At 48.8% G+C, this 14954-nt stretch overlaps 1 protein-coding gene across 1 annotated transcript; it reads left to right on the forward strand.

The window, feature by feature from the left end:
- Positions 1-2249: 2249 nt before the first annotated feature.
- LOC127577412 (glutathione S-transferase A-like) lies at positions 2250-14308 on the forward strand. The gene is made up of 6 exons (XM_052028608.1): positions 2250-2453; positions 2580-2645; positions 3477-3582; positions 5449-5567; positions 10796-10884; positions 13985-14308. The coding sequence occupies exons 1-6, from the start codon at positions 2286-2288 to the stop codon at positions 14115-14117; spliced, it is 681 nt and encodes a 226-aa protein (XP_051884568.1). The 5' UTR covers positions 2250-2285; the 3' UTR covers positions 14118-14308.
- The last annotated feature ends 646 nt before the right edge of the window (positions 14309-14954 follow it).

Here is a 14954-nt window from a genome sequence, read left to right on the forward strand (position 1 = left end):
TCACGGAAGGCATCCAATAAGCCAGTGGACACTGCATGCTCCCTTCTCCATAGACAGCCAGGCATAAATGTAAGCTCAGGAGTGGAGCGAGCAATGGAGATGGATGGACCGCTCAACAGCCTGGACCTGGAATGGCCACAAGTTCAGGTACAGATGGACAAGGTGGTCACTCTGCCGACCTCCAGCCTACTCACAAGGGGTCAACAATCAGGAGCATGGGGCTGAAGTGCAACCAGTGGCCACTTCAAGTTCTCAAAACAGGGTTGCAACCTCCCAGATTCTATACACACATGAATATCCAGGCTGGAGAAAGTACAGGCCACCTGGAAGTCTGTGAATTTGTTTATAAAAGTACTTTTTCATGGGATCCCAATGCAAAGAGGGAATGGTGCACATAGTGGGACCTCCACTGCAGACCCCTCACTGCCACACATCAGAAGGGAACACCACAGTGTGTGCATGTGGAAATAGGGTGCAAGAGGATGCTGTACAAGAAATGTCTCCAGCCAGTTATGAATGACAGTGAGGTCATTTGTGAGGCAGCTCAAGTTGTTTCGGACAAGCTGCCAAGTGGGGTTGGGTCTGATGTGTAGCTCTAGTAAATAGCTTATCATCCGGATTGGGATTAGAAGGATGAGGGGGGGATCTCATTGAAACCTACCAAATATTGAAAGGCCTGGATAGAGTGGATGTGGAGAGGATGTTTCCAGTAGTGGGAGAGTCCAGGAGCAGAGGGCACAGCCTCAGAATAAAAGGACGACCCTTTCGAACAGAGACAAGGAGGAATTTCTTTAGCCAGAGGGTAGTGAATCTGTGGAATTCATTGCCACAGATGGCTGCGGAGGCCAAGTCATTGGGGATATTTAAAGTGAAGGTTAAAAGGTTCTTGATTAATAAGTGTGTCAAAGGTTACGGGTAGAATGGGGTTGAGAGGGAAAGATAAATCAGCCATGATCGAATTGCGGAGCTGCCTCAATAGGCCGAATGTCCTAATTCTGCTCCTATGTCTTATGGTCTTAACATTGGGCTCCCTCAACAGTGACGGTGTTGCCTGTGGCATCAGCTACGAGCCTAAGGTAGGTGCAACTCGCTTCCCCAAAATTCAACCCAGCCCCCTCTGATGGTCAATGCCCCTCCTCTGACAGCAGGGAGTGCCCTGACTGGAGGCGACCATGTCCCAGATTCTGACTGGATCCTAATAAAAAAGATGGGCAACCCTTCTCAAGAGATGCAGATAACTCTTGTCCACAGGAGCGGAGTGCCAACTAGAAGGCAGCACCCCGGTGGAAATAGTAACAAACACACTGGGGAGATGCTCCACCGTACAGGTGTCTCTGCAGGGTCACAGCCCAGATACAGGTGAACACCAATGACACACTCCCAGTCTGCAGTGCTGTCCTGTTACCTGATGTTACAGCAGCAGCATGTGGGTCGGACTCCATCCTCAGAACACCCTGTTCTTACCTCCAGCTCTCCCCATGTTCCCCACCCTCTCCGTACACCCAGCTCTCCCCATGTTCCCCACCCTCACCGTACACCCAGCTCTCCCAATGCTTCCCTGTCCAGCACCCCTTGTTTAATCATACACCCTCCACTGACCCATCTTGTAGCTGGGACTCTGAGCTTTCCCACACACCAGGGTGAGAGTGGGCTCACTCAACCTGCCAGGTATCCCTGACTCCCTGCCTGTGATCCAATGGGAGAGAATCACAGAAACGTACAGCACAGAAATGAGCCCTTTTGGCCCACCTCATTCGTGCTGACCGTGATGTCTGTCTGCACTAATCGTACCCACCTCCACAGCCGCCTCTGGCAGCAGTTCCATACATCTCCGCCACTCGGTGTGGGAAAACCTACCCCTCAGATCTCCTTCAAATTTCCAAACTCTCATCATAAACCTGTGGCACCATCTCCTCGGCCAACACGCCAAAGTTCACCGAGGTTTCAGCCCCTCTAGCACAGCAGCAGCTGGGTACAAGTCCTGATGTGGGGTCAGAGAGAGGTGAAGGTATGGGGACCTGAGGGGTCTGGACGGGATGTTTCCTCGTGTAGGAGAATCTAGAACCAGGGGGTCAATGATTAACAATAAGGGGTCGCCCACTTTAGACAAATGAGGCAACATGAAATGTCAGAGGGCGGTGAGTCTTTGGATCTCTCTTACTCAACGTCTGTGAATAGTTTGAGGTAGGTGGATGGGAAGGAGGTTACCAATAGCTGTAATTTCCGAGATTGCAACACACGGCGAGGTCAGCTGACAGGCTGGGAATGACTTTGCGAAAAGGACGATGGCGGAGCGGACCGTGTTGTACTGGGGCTCGGGCTCCCCGCCCTGCTGGCGCCTGATGATCGCGCTAAGGGAGAAGCAGCTGCTGGACGTCCCGCACAAGTTGCTGTCCTTCGACAAGCAGGAGCACAAGTCGTCCGAAGTTCTGGCACTGAACCCCCGGGGAGAAGTAAGGACATGTGGAGTTTAAACTGTTCACCATTTCCCTCCCGCAGGGCAGGTGGGGTATGCTCGGGTGCTGGGGGACTGGAGGGGGGGATGGCTCGGCCCTGAGTAACTTTTCGTTTTGTTCCAGCTCCCCACCTTCATGCTCAACGGCAACGTGGTGAACGAGTCGATGGCGGCGTGCCTGTACCTGGAGGTGAGTATGAACACACTCCGCCACCGTCCCTCTCCGTTCCCGGCGTAGAGCAGGAGGTTCCCGGGCTCCGGAGGGAGGAGTTGGGCCACAGTGTGGGGCAGCCATCCGATTATAGGACGTTGTGGAACATCCAACCGGACGCCAAGTCTGTGTGAAGCTGAGAGACTCTTGGTTCAGTGGGGGATGCACCGGGAGCGCTGCCAGTCAATCAGGATGCACGGTCCCGGTAACCTCCCCGCCCCTTGCTCTAGGGAGGCGTTGGTGGGTGTCTCCGCCTCCCGCTGGAGGGAGGGGGGTGGGTGATGGGTGTCCCTACCCCTTGCCCAGAGGCTCACCCACTGTTATGGTGAAAGGGGAGAGATTTAAAAGGGACCTGAGGGGCAACTTCTTCACACACAGGGTGGTGAGTATATGGAACAAACTGCCAGAGGAAGTGGTTGAGGCAGGTACAATAGTAACATTTAAAGTCATTTGGACTGGTACATGGAGAGGAAAGGTTAAGAGGGATATCGGCCAAACAAGGGCAAGTGGGACTGGCTCAAGTAGAAAATCCAACAATAATTTTGAAGCTCAGAAAATGACCAGCTTTATTTCTATCTGTTAAGATGTAACTGGGTTAGTCCGTTTCTAAAGCTGAGGCCGTGAGTGATAAGCCCTGCTGGAAATCGCTGGGCACTGGTAACTGCCTCTGGCACTAACCCTGCCTCTGGCAGTGGCCCGGCTGCTGACTGTTGGAGGCTGTGTGTACGGGAGGGACTGGAGGTGTGGCCCACATTTTGTTCAGCGTGTCGCTAATGTTTCTGTGGGATGTATTTCCTCTCTGCCTTGCAGAGTCAGTACAAGTCCCAAGGCAGCCAGCTGATCCCAGACAACCCAGCAGAGCAGGCTCTTGTGTACCAGAGGATGTTTGAGGTGGTAACTCTGCATCAGAAGATGGGTGAGTTTCTGACCAAGCTATTACGAGTAGCATGTGTGGGCGGCGGGAGGGGGGGTGGGAGATTGGGAGGGGGGGTTTGGGTGAAGGCATTGTGGTGGCTGCTTCTGGACACAGCAGAGCTGAACGTCAGTGACAATAGTGAGGACTCATCCATCCCTGAGGATCCAGGACCCACCCCCAGGCAGCTACAGGTGGGTGGCTGCTGACTAACCAGAGGAGGCTCAGGGGATCCCTGCCTGACCCACAGGCCTGGGATTGGAGGGGGCTCAGGGGGAATCCCTGCCTGACCCACAGGCCTGGGATTGGAGGGGGCTCAGGGGGAATCCCTGCCTGACCCACAGGCCTGGGATTGGAGGGGGCTCGTGGAATCCCTGCCTGACCCACAGGCCTGGGATTGGAGGGGGCTCAGGGGGAATCCCTGCCTGACCCACAGGCCTGGGATTGGAGGGAGCTCGTGGAATCCCTGTCTGACCCACAGGCCTGGGATTGGAGGGGGCTCAGGGGGAATCCCTGCCTGACCCACAGGCCTGGGATTGGAGGGGGCTCAGGGGGACCCCTGTTTTGCCAGAGATACAAACACAAGATCTCATGGCAATGCCCCAGCTGCAGGCCCTGAGCCTGGTAGATGATGTCACCATCAGAGCGAGAGACCATGTGGTGTCTGCATCACCCGCACCATGATGGGTACCAACTACTACTGGACTGACTACATCTAATCCTCTCTCATCTCCATGAACCTGGCCCCAAAACACCATCAGTAGAAATGTGGCCAGAAACTCATTCTCTCCACTTTGAATATATCTAATGATCTGCCTCCAGCACTCTCTGGGGCAGAGAATTCACTACCTTCTGGGAGAAGAAATTTCTACATGCCTCAGTTTTAAATGACCGGCCTCTTATCTAGAAACTACATTCCCTTGTTCATGACTCTTCCACAAGTGGAAGCATTTCTATGGAATTTACATTGTACCTTCTGTACTTCCCTGCATTTCAGTGGCAATGAAATGCACCACTGCACTCAATGCACTGTCACATACAATTACACCAGCCATTGGGGAGATGTGTTCAAAGATCAAGACCTCAAACCTGACACAAAACTCATGGTTTACCTGCCCTCCAATGTTCTTCTGAGACCTCTTACAGCAGGCCCCTCAGGGCCCTGGAAAGAGAGCACCAACACCGTCCTCCCAAACTCCTCCAGACTGACTGACTCCAGACTGCTGTTGGTTCACTGACTGGCTGTCAGGGAACCAACAGCAGTGTCCTGTCTCAGGCCGACAGCCCCAGCCCTGAGGCCCAGATGACCCTTGTCCTGCACTGGTGGGGGGGACCACATCGATCATACACCCGACACTAGATTCCCCAAACATTAGCCATATTCCCAGCTCTGTCACTGGGAGAGGAACGGATTCAAGGAAGTGCTCCAAGTCCCACTGGGGAAAAATGTAAGAAACCTCTGACTCCTGGGAGCCCCTAGCAATGACCACGAAATGGAGCAGAAGTGTTCTGTCTGATACAGGGAGCCTTGTCTTCATACCTGGGGAGCTCAAGGAGGGCTTGCATGAGGAGCAGACGGAACAGAGCACCTCACAAACTACCCAGTCACTCATCCCATCTGTTGTTCCCCGGTCAGTCACCTCCAAACCCACCGAACCAGTGTGGAAGTAAGTCAGCCTCCATCCCGAGGGGCTGCCTCAATGGAAAAGTGTAGTTTTGCATTGGTAGGGTCTTGGTGAAGTGAGAGATGGAGTTGGGGGTAGGGGGGGCGCTCAGAGCTGCAGCAGGGGCTGAGAGCAGGATGTAGTTGGAGGAGGAGGAGCCCCGTCTGCAGGGATTGTTCTTACTTCACTGCCCTTGTCCTCACAGCTGACTTTCTCTTCTACAACTGGAGGGTTCCAGAGCCCGAAAGACATGAAACGGCACTGGCAAGGAACAAGTCTGTGCTGAGCACGGAGTTTAAATTCTGGGAAGGATATCTGCAGAAGGTACGTCCCTGTATCTTGAGACTACTGACTGAGAGGTGGAGGTGACGCACTGTTGCCGCAGTTAAATTGCAGCTGGAAACATAGAAAATAGTTGCAGGACCAGGCCATTCAGCCCTTTGAGCCTCTTCCTCCTTTCAATGTGTCATGGCCAATCCTCCATCCTGTACCATGTTTCCGCTCTCTCCCCATAGCTCTTAGAAACTTATCTGCCCCCCTCGTTGAGTATATCCAGCAACATGACCTGCACTGCCCTCTCTGGCAGAGAAATGAACATGTTCACCAACTTCCAAGTGAAGAAATTTCCACTTGCCTTAGCCCTAATTATCGGCCCCGCATCTCGAGTCTGTGACCCTTAGATCCAGATGCCCAAGCCTGGGGAAACGTCCTCTGTCAAAATTTCGTATCTTTCGGTGAAATCTTCTCTCATTCTTCTCAACTCCAGTGAAGGCAAACTCTGGTCTCCTCTCACATGGCAGTACCCCATCCTGGGAGTGGGTTGGGTGGGACTTCCTTACATTGCCTATGTTTCATTCATCCTTTGTTAGATCAGGAGACCAACACTGCACACATAACTCCAGGTCTGGTCACACCATGGGCCTTTATAACAGTAGTAAGACATCCTTGCTTTTGTCCATTAAACTTCCTACTATGAAGGCTTTTTGTCTTTACTGCATTGTACTTTCACTGACTCATGTACAAGAGCAAGTCTACTTGTACATCAACACCTCCCAATCTATCACTGCTTAAGTAGTAACCCACCTTTCTCTTGTTCCTTGTTATCTGACAAAATTGATAACCTCACATCCATCTGCAATATGCATCATCTGCCAACTCATCTGAATTGCATGCTCTTCACAATTTATGCCTCCCAGTTTGGTGTTCTTGAAAAATCTTGAAGCATTGCGTTGATACAAATGATGAATAGTGGAGGTCCAAGCACTGACCGCTGTGGCACCCCACTAGTGACTGCCAACTACCCCACAAAACACCTATTTATGGGAGAACCCTGCAATATGGCCATTCAAGTCAGGGAAGTTTGTCGTTACCGAATTCACAAATCACTACCAGAAATTTACAATACAGAATAAAATCCACTCTCACGGAATTTAAATTAAATTTTCTAAATGTTCTTTTAAGTTTTTAAATTTTATTTACAGCGTGGTAACAGGCCCTTCCGGCCCAACAAGTCCGCGCCGCCCATTTTAAACCCAAATTAACCTACTCATACGTCTTTGCAATGTGGGAGGAAACCAGAGCACCTGGAGGAAACCCACGCAGACACGGGAGAACGTACAAACTCCTTACAGACAGTGACGGGAATCGAATCCCGATCGCTGGCACTGTAATAGAGTCGCGCTAACCGCTACACAACTAAACATTTTTTCAACTTGCATTTCTTGATGTATGCAAAGATGACGTGCCTTTGCTTTATGTAAAATCATGACTTGAATTGTTTTTTAGGAACACCTTCCCCCCCCACCCCCCCCCCCCCAACTCAGGGGTTCCCTCTATTCCAACTTTCCTTCCGTCAACTAATTTTCAATCCATGCCAGTGCATTACCCACATTCCCACATACTTTGACGTTACACACAAACCTTTTCTGTGGGCTTTTTGAAGATCCAGGTACACCACACCCGCTGATATTCCCTTGCGTGCTCTGTGGTTTTGTCCTCCTTAAAAAAAACTCCAGTAGGTTTTGACAGTATTTTCCTTCCAGTAATCGATGTTCAGTTGGTCTAATCCTCCTGATGTTTCCCAAGTGTCCTGTTATCTCATTGTTCCCAATAATCTCCAGCATCTTCCCCACTCCTGATGTTAGGCTAACCATTCTGTGCTTCCCTGTTTTCTGCTTCCCTTCTTTTGGGATGGTGGGGTTACATTTGCCACCCTCCAATCCGTGGGATTCCGTGATCTATCGGGTTCTAGAAGATAATGACCATTATTTCCATGACAGTTCTGGGATACAGACTATCAGGCCCTGGAGTTCCATCAGCTTTCAGTGCTGTTAATTTTCCAATACTTACTGCTACTAATTTGTTTTAGTTCTTCACCTTCATTAGATTCTTGGCTTCTGAGCATTTTTGGAAAGTTAATTATCTCATTTTCAGTGAAGCTACAACCAAAGTAGTTGTTGAATTGTTCTTCCAGTTAACATTGTGAATTCTCTTATTTCTGGCTGCAGGGAACTGCAATGATTTTTTTTTTGTTCTACATATTTTTAGAAGCTTTGATACTCCACTTTTACATCCTCTGCTTTGCAGAAGCGTTGACACTCCACTTGTATGCCCTCTGCCTGTTTAGCCGCACTTTATTTTTGATCTCTTAATCAATTTTTGTCCTTTGTTGAAATTTAAATCCGAAGATTTGCTGCTTCGGATCTAAAAAAAACCATCCTTAATGTCTGTTGTTAGACATTTTCCTTCAGTATTTTTAAGTCAGAAAGGACTTAACTGTTGCCTTTCTTGCATTCGTTCCTTGATTGTCACCCATTGCCTATTGACTGTCACACCTTTGAAAGAAGCTCCCCGTTGCTCACCTCACACCTTCATAGTTTCCTTTGTTTAGATTTAGAACCCTAGTATGGGATTGAATTTACCTCATGTTCCATCTGAATTGATAACTCTGTCATGTTATGATCACTGTTCCCAAATGGACCAGACACAACAGGATTAATGTTAACCTTTCTCATTTCCTATCATAGGATTGTCTGCTCCCTAGCTGGCTGCTCAATGTTTTCATCCAAATATCCATCCCATCCTCACTGCAGAAATTCTTCTTCCGCAGTATTATTGCTGGCCTGGATTGGCCAGTCCATACATAGATTAAAGTCACACATCGAGGAATTGAATACAAGAGCAGGGAGGTCATTTTAAACGTGCATAAAACATGAGTTAGCTTGTGCACTGCTTAGAGTTCTGGCCACCACATTGTGGGGAAGAAGTGACAACAATGGAGGGGGTGCAGAGGAGAGTTATGAGGACATTGAGAGGACTGGAGAACTTTCACAATGAGGGGATGTTTGCTTTGGAACTGAGGGCAAAGGAGAGATTTAGATCATAGAACAGTACAACACAGGGACAGGCTCTAATTAAGCTAATGACACCTAATCCCACCTCCCTGCGCATGGTCCATATCCCTCCAGTCTCTGCATATTCATTTGCCTCTCTAAGAACCTCTTGGACACCTCTATCGTATCTGCCTCCACCACCACCCCTGGCAGCACATTCCATGCAGCCACCACACACCTTGTGTAAAATAAAAAGGAATTTGCCCCGCACATCTCCTTTGAACTTGCCCACTCTCACCTTAAATGCATGCCCTCTAGTATTAGACATTCGACGCTGGAAAAGGATACCAGTTGTCTACTCCATTTATACTTCAAAGTTTATAAACTTCTATCAGGTCTCCCTTCAGCCTCTGCCGCTCCAGAGAAAACAACCCAAGTTTGTCCAACCTTTCCTTATAACTCATACCCTCTAATCCAGGCAGCATCCTGGTGAATCAGAGTTTTATAAAGCTGCAACATAACTTCCTGACTCTTGAACTCAGTGCCTCAACCAATAAAGGCAAGCTTGCCATACGCCTTCCTCACCACCCTATCAACCAGTGCAGCGACTTCCAGGGAGCAATGGACTTGGACTCCAAAATCCTTCTGTACATCAATGCTGTTAAGGATCCTGCTTTTAACTGTGTACTGTCCCTTTATATTTGACATCCCAAAGTGCAACACCTCACACTTGGCTGGATTAAACTCCATCTGCCATTTCTCCGTCCATATCTGCAGCTGATCTGTATCCTACTGTATCCTCTGGCAATCTTCTACAATATTCACAATGCCACCGATCTTTTATGCTATCAGCAAACTTACAGCAAATCTGCATTTTCATTACAAGTAATTTAGATACATCACAAACAAAAGACCCCAGTACTAATCCCTGTGGAACTCCACTTGTCACAGACCTCCAACCAGAGTAAGTCCCATCCACCACTACACTCTTTCTTCTACGGGCAAGCCAATTCTGAATTCAGACGGCCAAGTCACCATGGATCCCATGCATCTTAATCTTCCTGATCAACCCACCATGAGGGACCTTGTCAAATGCCTTACTAAAAGCCATGTAGACAACTTCCACAGCTCTACCTTCAATGACCACTTTTGTCACCTCCTCAAGAACCTCAATCAAGTTAGTAAGACAAAACTTGCCCCACACAAAGCCATGCTGACTGTCCCTAATTAGTTTTTCCAAATGTTCATAAATCCTATTCGTAAGAATAGTCTTCAATAGCTTTCGTACCATTGATGTGAGACTCAGTGGCCTATAATTTCCAGGATTATCCCTATTTTACTTTGAAAAGAGGATCAACATTAGTTACTCACCAGTCCTCTGGGACCTCACCAGTGGCTGGAGAGGACACAAAGATCTTGGTCGAGGCCCCAGCAATCTCATATCTTGCCTCTCTCAACAAACTGGGGTATATCACATCCGGCCTTGAGAACTTATCCTCCTTGAAGAGACCCAATGCTACGTCTTCCTTGTCGTAAGTAAATTCTGAAAGGCCCATTCAGGAGAGACCTATTTCTTTTACCTGTGAGGTTGGTAAGTAAGGGGAACAAATTTAAAATAGAAGAATTAGAGGGTAGTAAAACAAAGAGGTTTTTGGAGTCTGGGTCTCGCTTCCTGCAATGGTGGTGGAAACAGCTGCACTTACTGCATGTGAAGCATATTTCATTTGGGACAGTGAAACCTGACCATGCCACAGATGGAGTGTTTGGAGGTGGGATCAGGCTGTTGTGGTTTACCAATGAATCTGCAACACCTACAGTGTTTGCATCCCCTCCCAGGGATTGGTGCGGGCAGGGTTCCCCACAGAATGGATCATCCAGGTGCTCTGAGGCTGAAGGAGGCTCCAAGGGAACTCTGTGACTGGTTCCTGGTTGATTGCAGTTTGAATGTTGACTGGCTGAACCTTCTGCTACTATCGATGCTTTGGTAGCAGTCCTAGGCAGGACTGTGGGGGACAGGGTTTTAGTGTTTGACTTGTGGCAGTTTACCCAGAGAATCAGTGCCTACAAAAACACCTCCTGTGGGAATGAGAGAGAGAAAAATGAGCTCCAAACCAGGAGAAGGAACTAGGATAACCTCCTCTCGTATCAGCACTGTCTCTCTGCAACTGCACTGACGATTGCATCAGTGTGTGCTTTAACCACACTCTCTCCTCTCTTTAGATGGGACCACACTCGTATATAGCAGGGAAGAACTTCACCATGGCTGATGTCATGCTGTTTCCTCACCTGGCCTTCTGCATCCGATTTGGGTGAGTACTGACCGTCTCACTGAGCCTGTCTACTGGTGGGAAGGCCGATCAGACCAACCTTTGGGTGATGGTGATCTCAGTGAGCTGAGATCTTCTGCCCAGTCGATGGGTCACTGCTATATCCCGTTCCATCCTTCATTTCTATACTTCTTTGCAACATTGAAGGAGGCCATTCAGCCCATCATGTATTTTAGCTCTTGGCATTCACATTCACCACTAATTTTCCCTGTGACCTATTCTCCCGAAGTTACCATCAACTCCTCGCAGATTCTGCTACTCCCCCCACACCAGGGGCAATTTACAGCTGCCGATTCTCCTACCAACCCTTTGGGGTGTGGAAGGAAGCTAGAGCGCCCGAGGTCACGGAGAACATGCAAACCCCACATAGACAGCATCCAAGGTCAGGATCGAACTTGGGTCTCTGGACCCGTGAGGCAGCAGCTCCTACCAGCTGCATCCTTGCACTAGTCAGGCCAGGCTGCTGAAGTAAGAGCATCCCTTCCCTGGGGGATGCCCTGCAGGTGTGTTGAATGTATAGGAGCACTGTGGAGAGGGCGAGACATCCCAGAGGGGGAGAAGGGTGTGTGGAAGAGTGTTCTAACTGAACAGTGGTGCCCACGGTTTAAGAAATGATGTGTTGGCAGTGCAGTCAGTGGCTGTATTCCAAGTGGTTCAAAGCCACAGGGCTGATTATTTTTAAAGGGTTAAATTTCAAGACCGGCTTCGGGCAGGTTTCCACGCTGCTGATAGTGAAGCGCACCTGACCGGCTCCTTGGGAAGGACAGCGTTCCCCGTGACCTGTGCTGTGGCCAACAGAGCCCAGTGGAGGTGATCTGCAGTGGGAGCTCTCCCCAGAACAACCCATCAGCTCCCCCAGCTGGTTGGCAAGGAGTGTTTGTGTTCTAGAGCAGAGCCCAAAGTTCTAACCAGCAAGTTTATTCCCTTCAGTGAGAAACTGGTTCTCCTTTGCCCATTGCCGGTGATGCAGAGCCTGCACTGAGTGCTATGCCTTGGCTGGGATCTGTTCAACATTCAAACAGCTGGAGGAACTCAGTGGGTCGGGCAGCACCTGTGGAGGCAAAGGGATGGTTAACATTTCTGGTCCAGACCCAGCATCAGTCCTCCACAGATGCTGCCCGATCCAGTGGTTCCTCCAGCAGTTTGTGTGTTGCTCCACATTCCCGCATCCGCAGTCTCTGGTGTCTTCACCTATGCGACGTTAACCAGTCTCCTAACCTCCAGCCAGGCCTCTGGCTCCCCCCACTCCATGGAGACCTTGTACCCCTCCTCCCAGTGTCCCGTCCTTCATGGTAACCATGAACACCGAATCCCACCATAGGACAGTGCCCTTCACTGTGGTCCATGCTGCCCACCCCCACTGCTGTGACCTCTTGATCCCTCTTGACCCTTGAAACTTGAGCCTAGTCCCTCCCACAAACTTACTTCCATTGCTGCCCAACCATCCCTCCTCTTGCAACTGTCAGAAACTTGAGGCAGGCTGTGTAGTGCTGTGTGTTGAGCTTCCAGCCACAATTGTACAGCACTGCTTTGACCCACTGTACATTGCACCCTCTCACTTCCATCAAACTTTGATTTTTTGTTGTAAAACTTCTTGAGAGACCTGGGCTTAGTGTTGACTCTCGCACTGAGCACCTTGGAGCATTTGACTGTGTTCTCCGGTGCTAGGTAAATGCCAGTTGTTGCGATTCCTGAGACAGCTGTTGTCAGTCACTTCCCTGTTGGAACTAAGCTTCTGTGTCCGTTTACAACAGAGCAAACTGGTGACTGAGGAAAGAGTGATTACATCATTGACGCTTGATACCTTAAATAGTCCTGACCAAATTCAACCAGTATATCTTTTACTTTGGTCATGTCTTACAAACCTGATTTGATTTTTGTTTTGAGGAGGTGACAAAAGTTGGGGGTAGTTGGGGGCATGTCGGGCACAGTAGATGTTGTCTACACAGATTTTGGTAGTGTATTTGACAAGGTCCCTCATGGTCGGCTGTTACATGGGATCCACAATGACCTGGTAATTTGGACTCAGAATTGGTTTGCCTACCGAAGACAGAGTAGAGATGGATGGGTGTTATTCTGGCTGGAGGTCCACAACCAGTGGTGTTCTGCAGGGATCGGTGCTGGGATCTTCGTTGTTTGTGATATATAACATGTATATAAAAATGACATGAATTAAAATGTAGATGGGTGGGTTAGTAAGTTTGCAGACAATGTGAAGATTGCTGGCGTTGTGGATGGTGAAGAAGGTTGTTAAAGGATACAGCAAAATATAGAGCAGTTATAGATAAGGGTGAACAAATGGCACTTGGAGTTTAATCTGGGCAAGTGTGACGAGTTGCACTTTGGGAGGTCAAATTTAAATGTTGGCAGAAAAGCATACAGTTAATGACAGGACCCATAATAGCTTTAATGTACAGAGGGATCTTGGTGTCCAAGTCCATAGCTCCCTGAAAGAGGCCACCCTTTAGATAGGGTGGTAAAGAAGGTGTATGGCGTGCTTCCCTTCATTGGTTGGAGCACTGAGTTTCAAAGTAAGTTATGTTGCACCTTTATAAAACTTTGGTTAGGCCGCACTCGGAGTATTGTGTGCAATTCTGGTTACCCCCATTACAGGAGGGATGTGGAAGCTTTGGAAAGGGCACAGAAAATCTTTACCAGGATGCTGCCTGGATTAGAGGGTATGAGCTATGAGAAGAAGTTGGACAAGCTTTGTGCTGTTTTGTCTCGAGCGTTGGAGGCTGAGGGTAGACCTAATAGAAGTTTATAAAATTACGAGCGGCATAGATACCATAGACAGAATCTTTTTCCCAGGGTTGGAATGTCAAATACTACAGGACGTGCACTTAAGACGAGAGGGGGAAAGTATAAAGGAGATCTGTGGGGCAAGTGGCTGCCAGGGGTAGTGGTGAAAGAAGACATGATAGTGGTGTTTTGGAGGCTTTAGATGGACAGGTGAATATGCAGGGAATGGAAGGATATGCTTGTACTTAAGCAGAAGAGATTTAGCATCATGTTCAGTGCAGACATCATGGGCCAAAGGGCTTATTCCTGTGCTGAACTGTTCTCTGTTCTTTGATTCCAGCCTCTCTCAGAAAAGGTACCCCAATCTGCTGCATTACTACAACCGAGTGAAGGAACGCCCGAGTATCCAGGCCACCTGGCCCCCTCACTGGAAGGAGAGCCCTCCAACCATGGACTCCCTGAAGGAGGTCTAAGGTCCCTGTTCTCACCAGGCTTGTTGTCTGCCTCTGCCATTGGGCACAGACACATTCCCTGCAGGCTGCCAATGAGCCTGCAGTCAGAGACTTCTAATGAAACATGCTGATATTTTCTAGGGGGAGTGGGTGATTTGAACCTTTGGATATATTCAACAAGATTTATTAAAGAAATGAGAGATGATTATTAACACACGGGTCAGGCATGAATGCTACTTGAAGAGTTTATTACTGAACCAAGACTTATCCAGATGCTGAACAGCTGTTTCCCTTTTCACTGAGCTTCTATGACAGGAATTGATGTTCAAGGATTTTTGCTCTCATTCTGTTCCCTCACCATTCAGAACATGCAGTGAGAGTGATTGGAACCGTCCGTCCTTTGTCAGCCTGGCAACGGTCCTACGTTGCAAATACACGTGTCCAGTTTGTAAAAGCAACACCCCACTATGGGGTGCCTGCTGTAGCCTTTCCCCAGCAGCTCATCTGATGCACGTTGAGTGTGTGTCCATGGTGCTTGGACAGTGAGCAGTGGGGCAGAGAGGGAGGTGACAAGAATGCTTTAAATCAGCAATGAGATTCTGATAACTAATACATCAGTCAATTAATAATTTAAACAGGTAGTTTATATCCATTGTTACATTAAAGTGTAAATTTCAAAATTAAAACTTAGTTAAATTGTAAGAGGAGAAGATGTGAAGTGACACAGTGTAGGCAGTGCCACACTGGCATCATGTGGGAGGCTGTAGAGAGCACTGTGACCTTGGACGTGAAGGACTGCAGGAAGCATGTCATGGGTCCTGGTTTGCTCATTCCACCAAAGTCATGGTCAGAGGCAGG

The sequence above is a fragment of the Pristis pectinata genome, chromosome 13 (genome assembly GCF_009764475.1).
Source record: "Pristis pectinata isolate sPriPec2 chromosome 13, sPriPec2.1.pri, whole genome shotgun sequence".
In the NCBI taxonomy this organism is placed as follows: Eukaryota; Metazoa; Chordata; class Chondrichthyes; order Rhinopristiformes; family Pristidae; genus Pristis; species Pristis pectinata.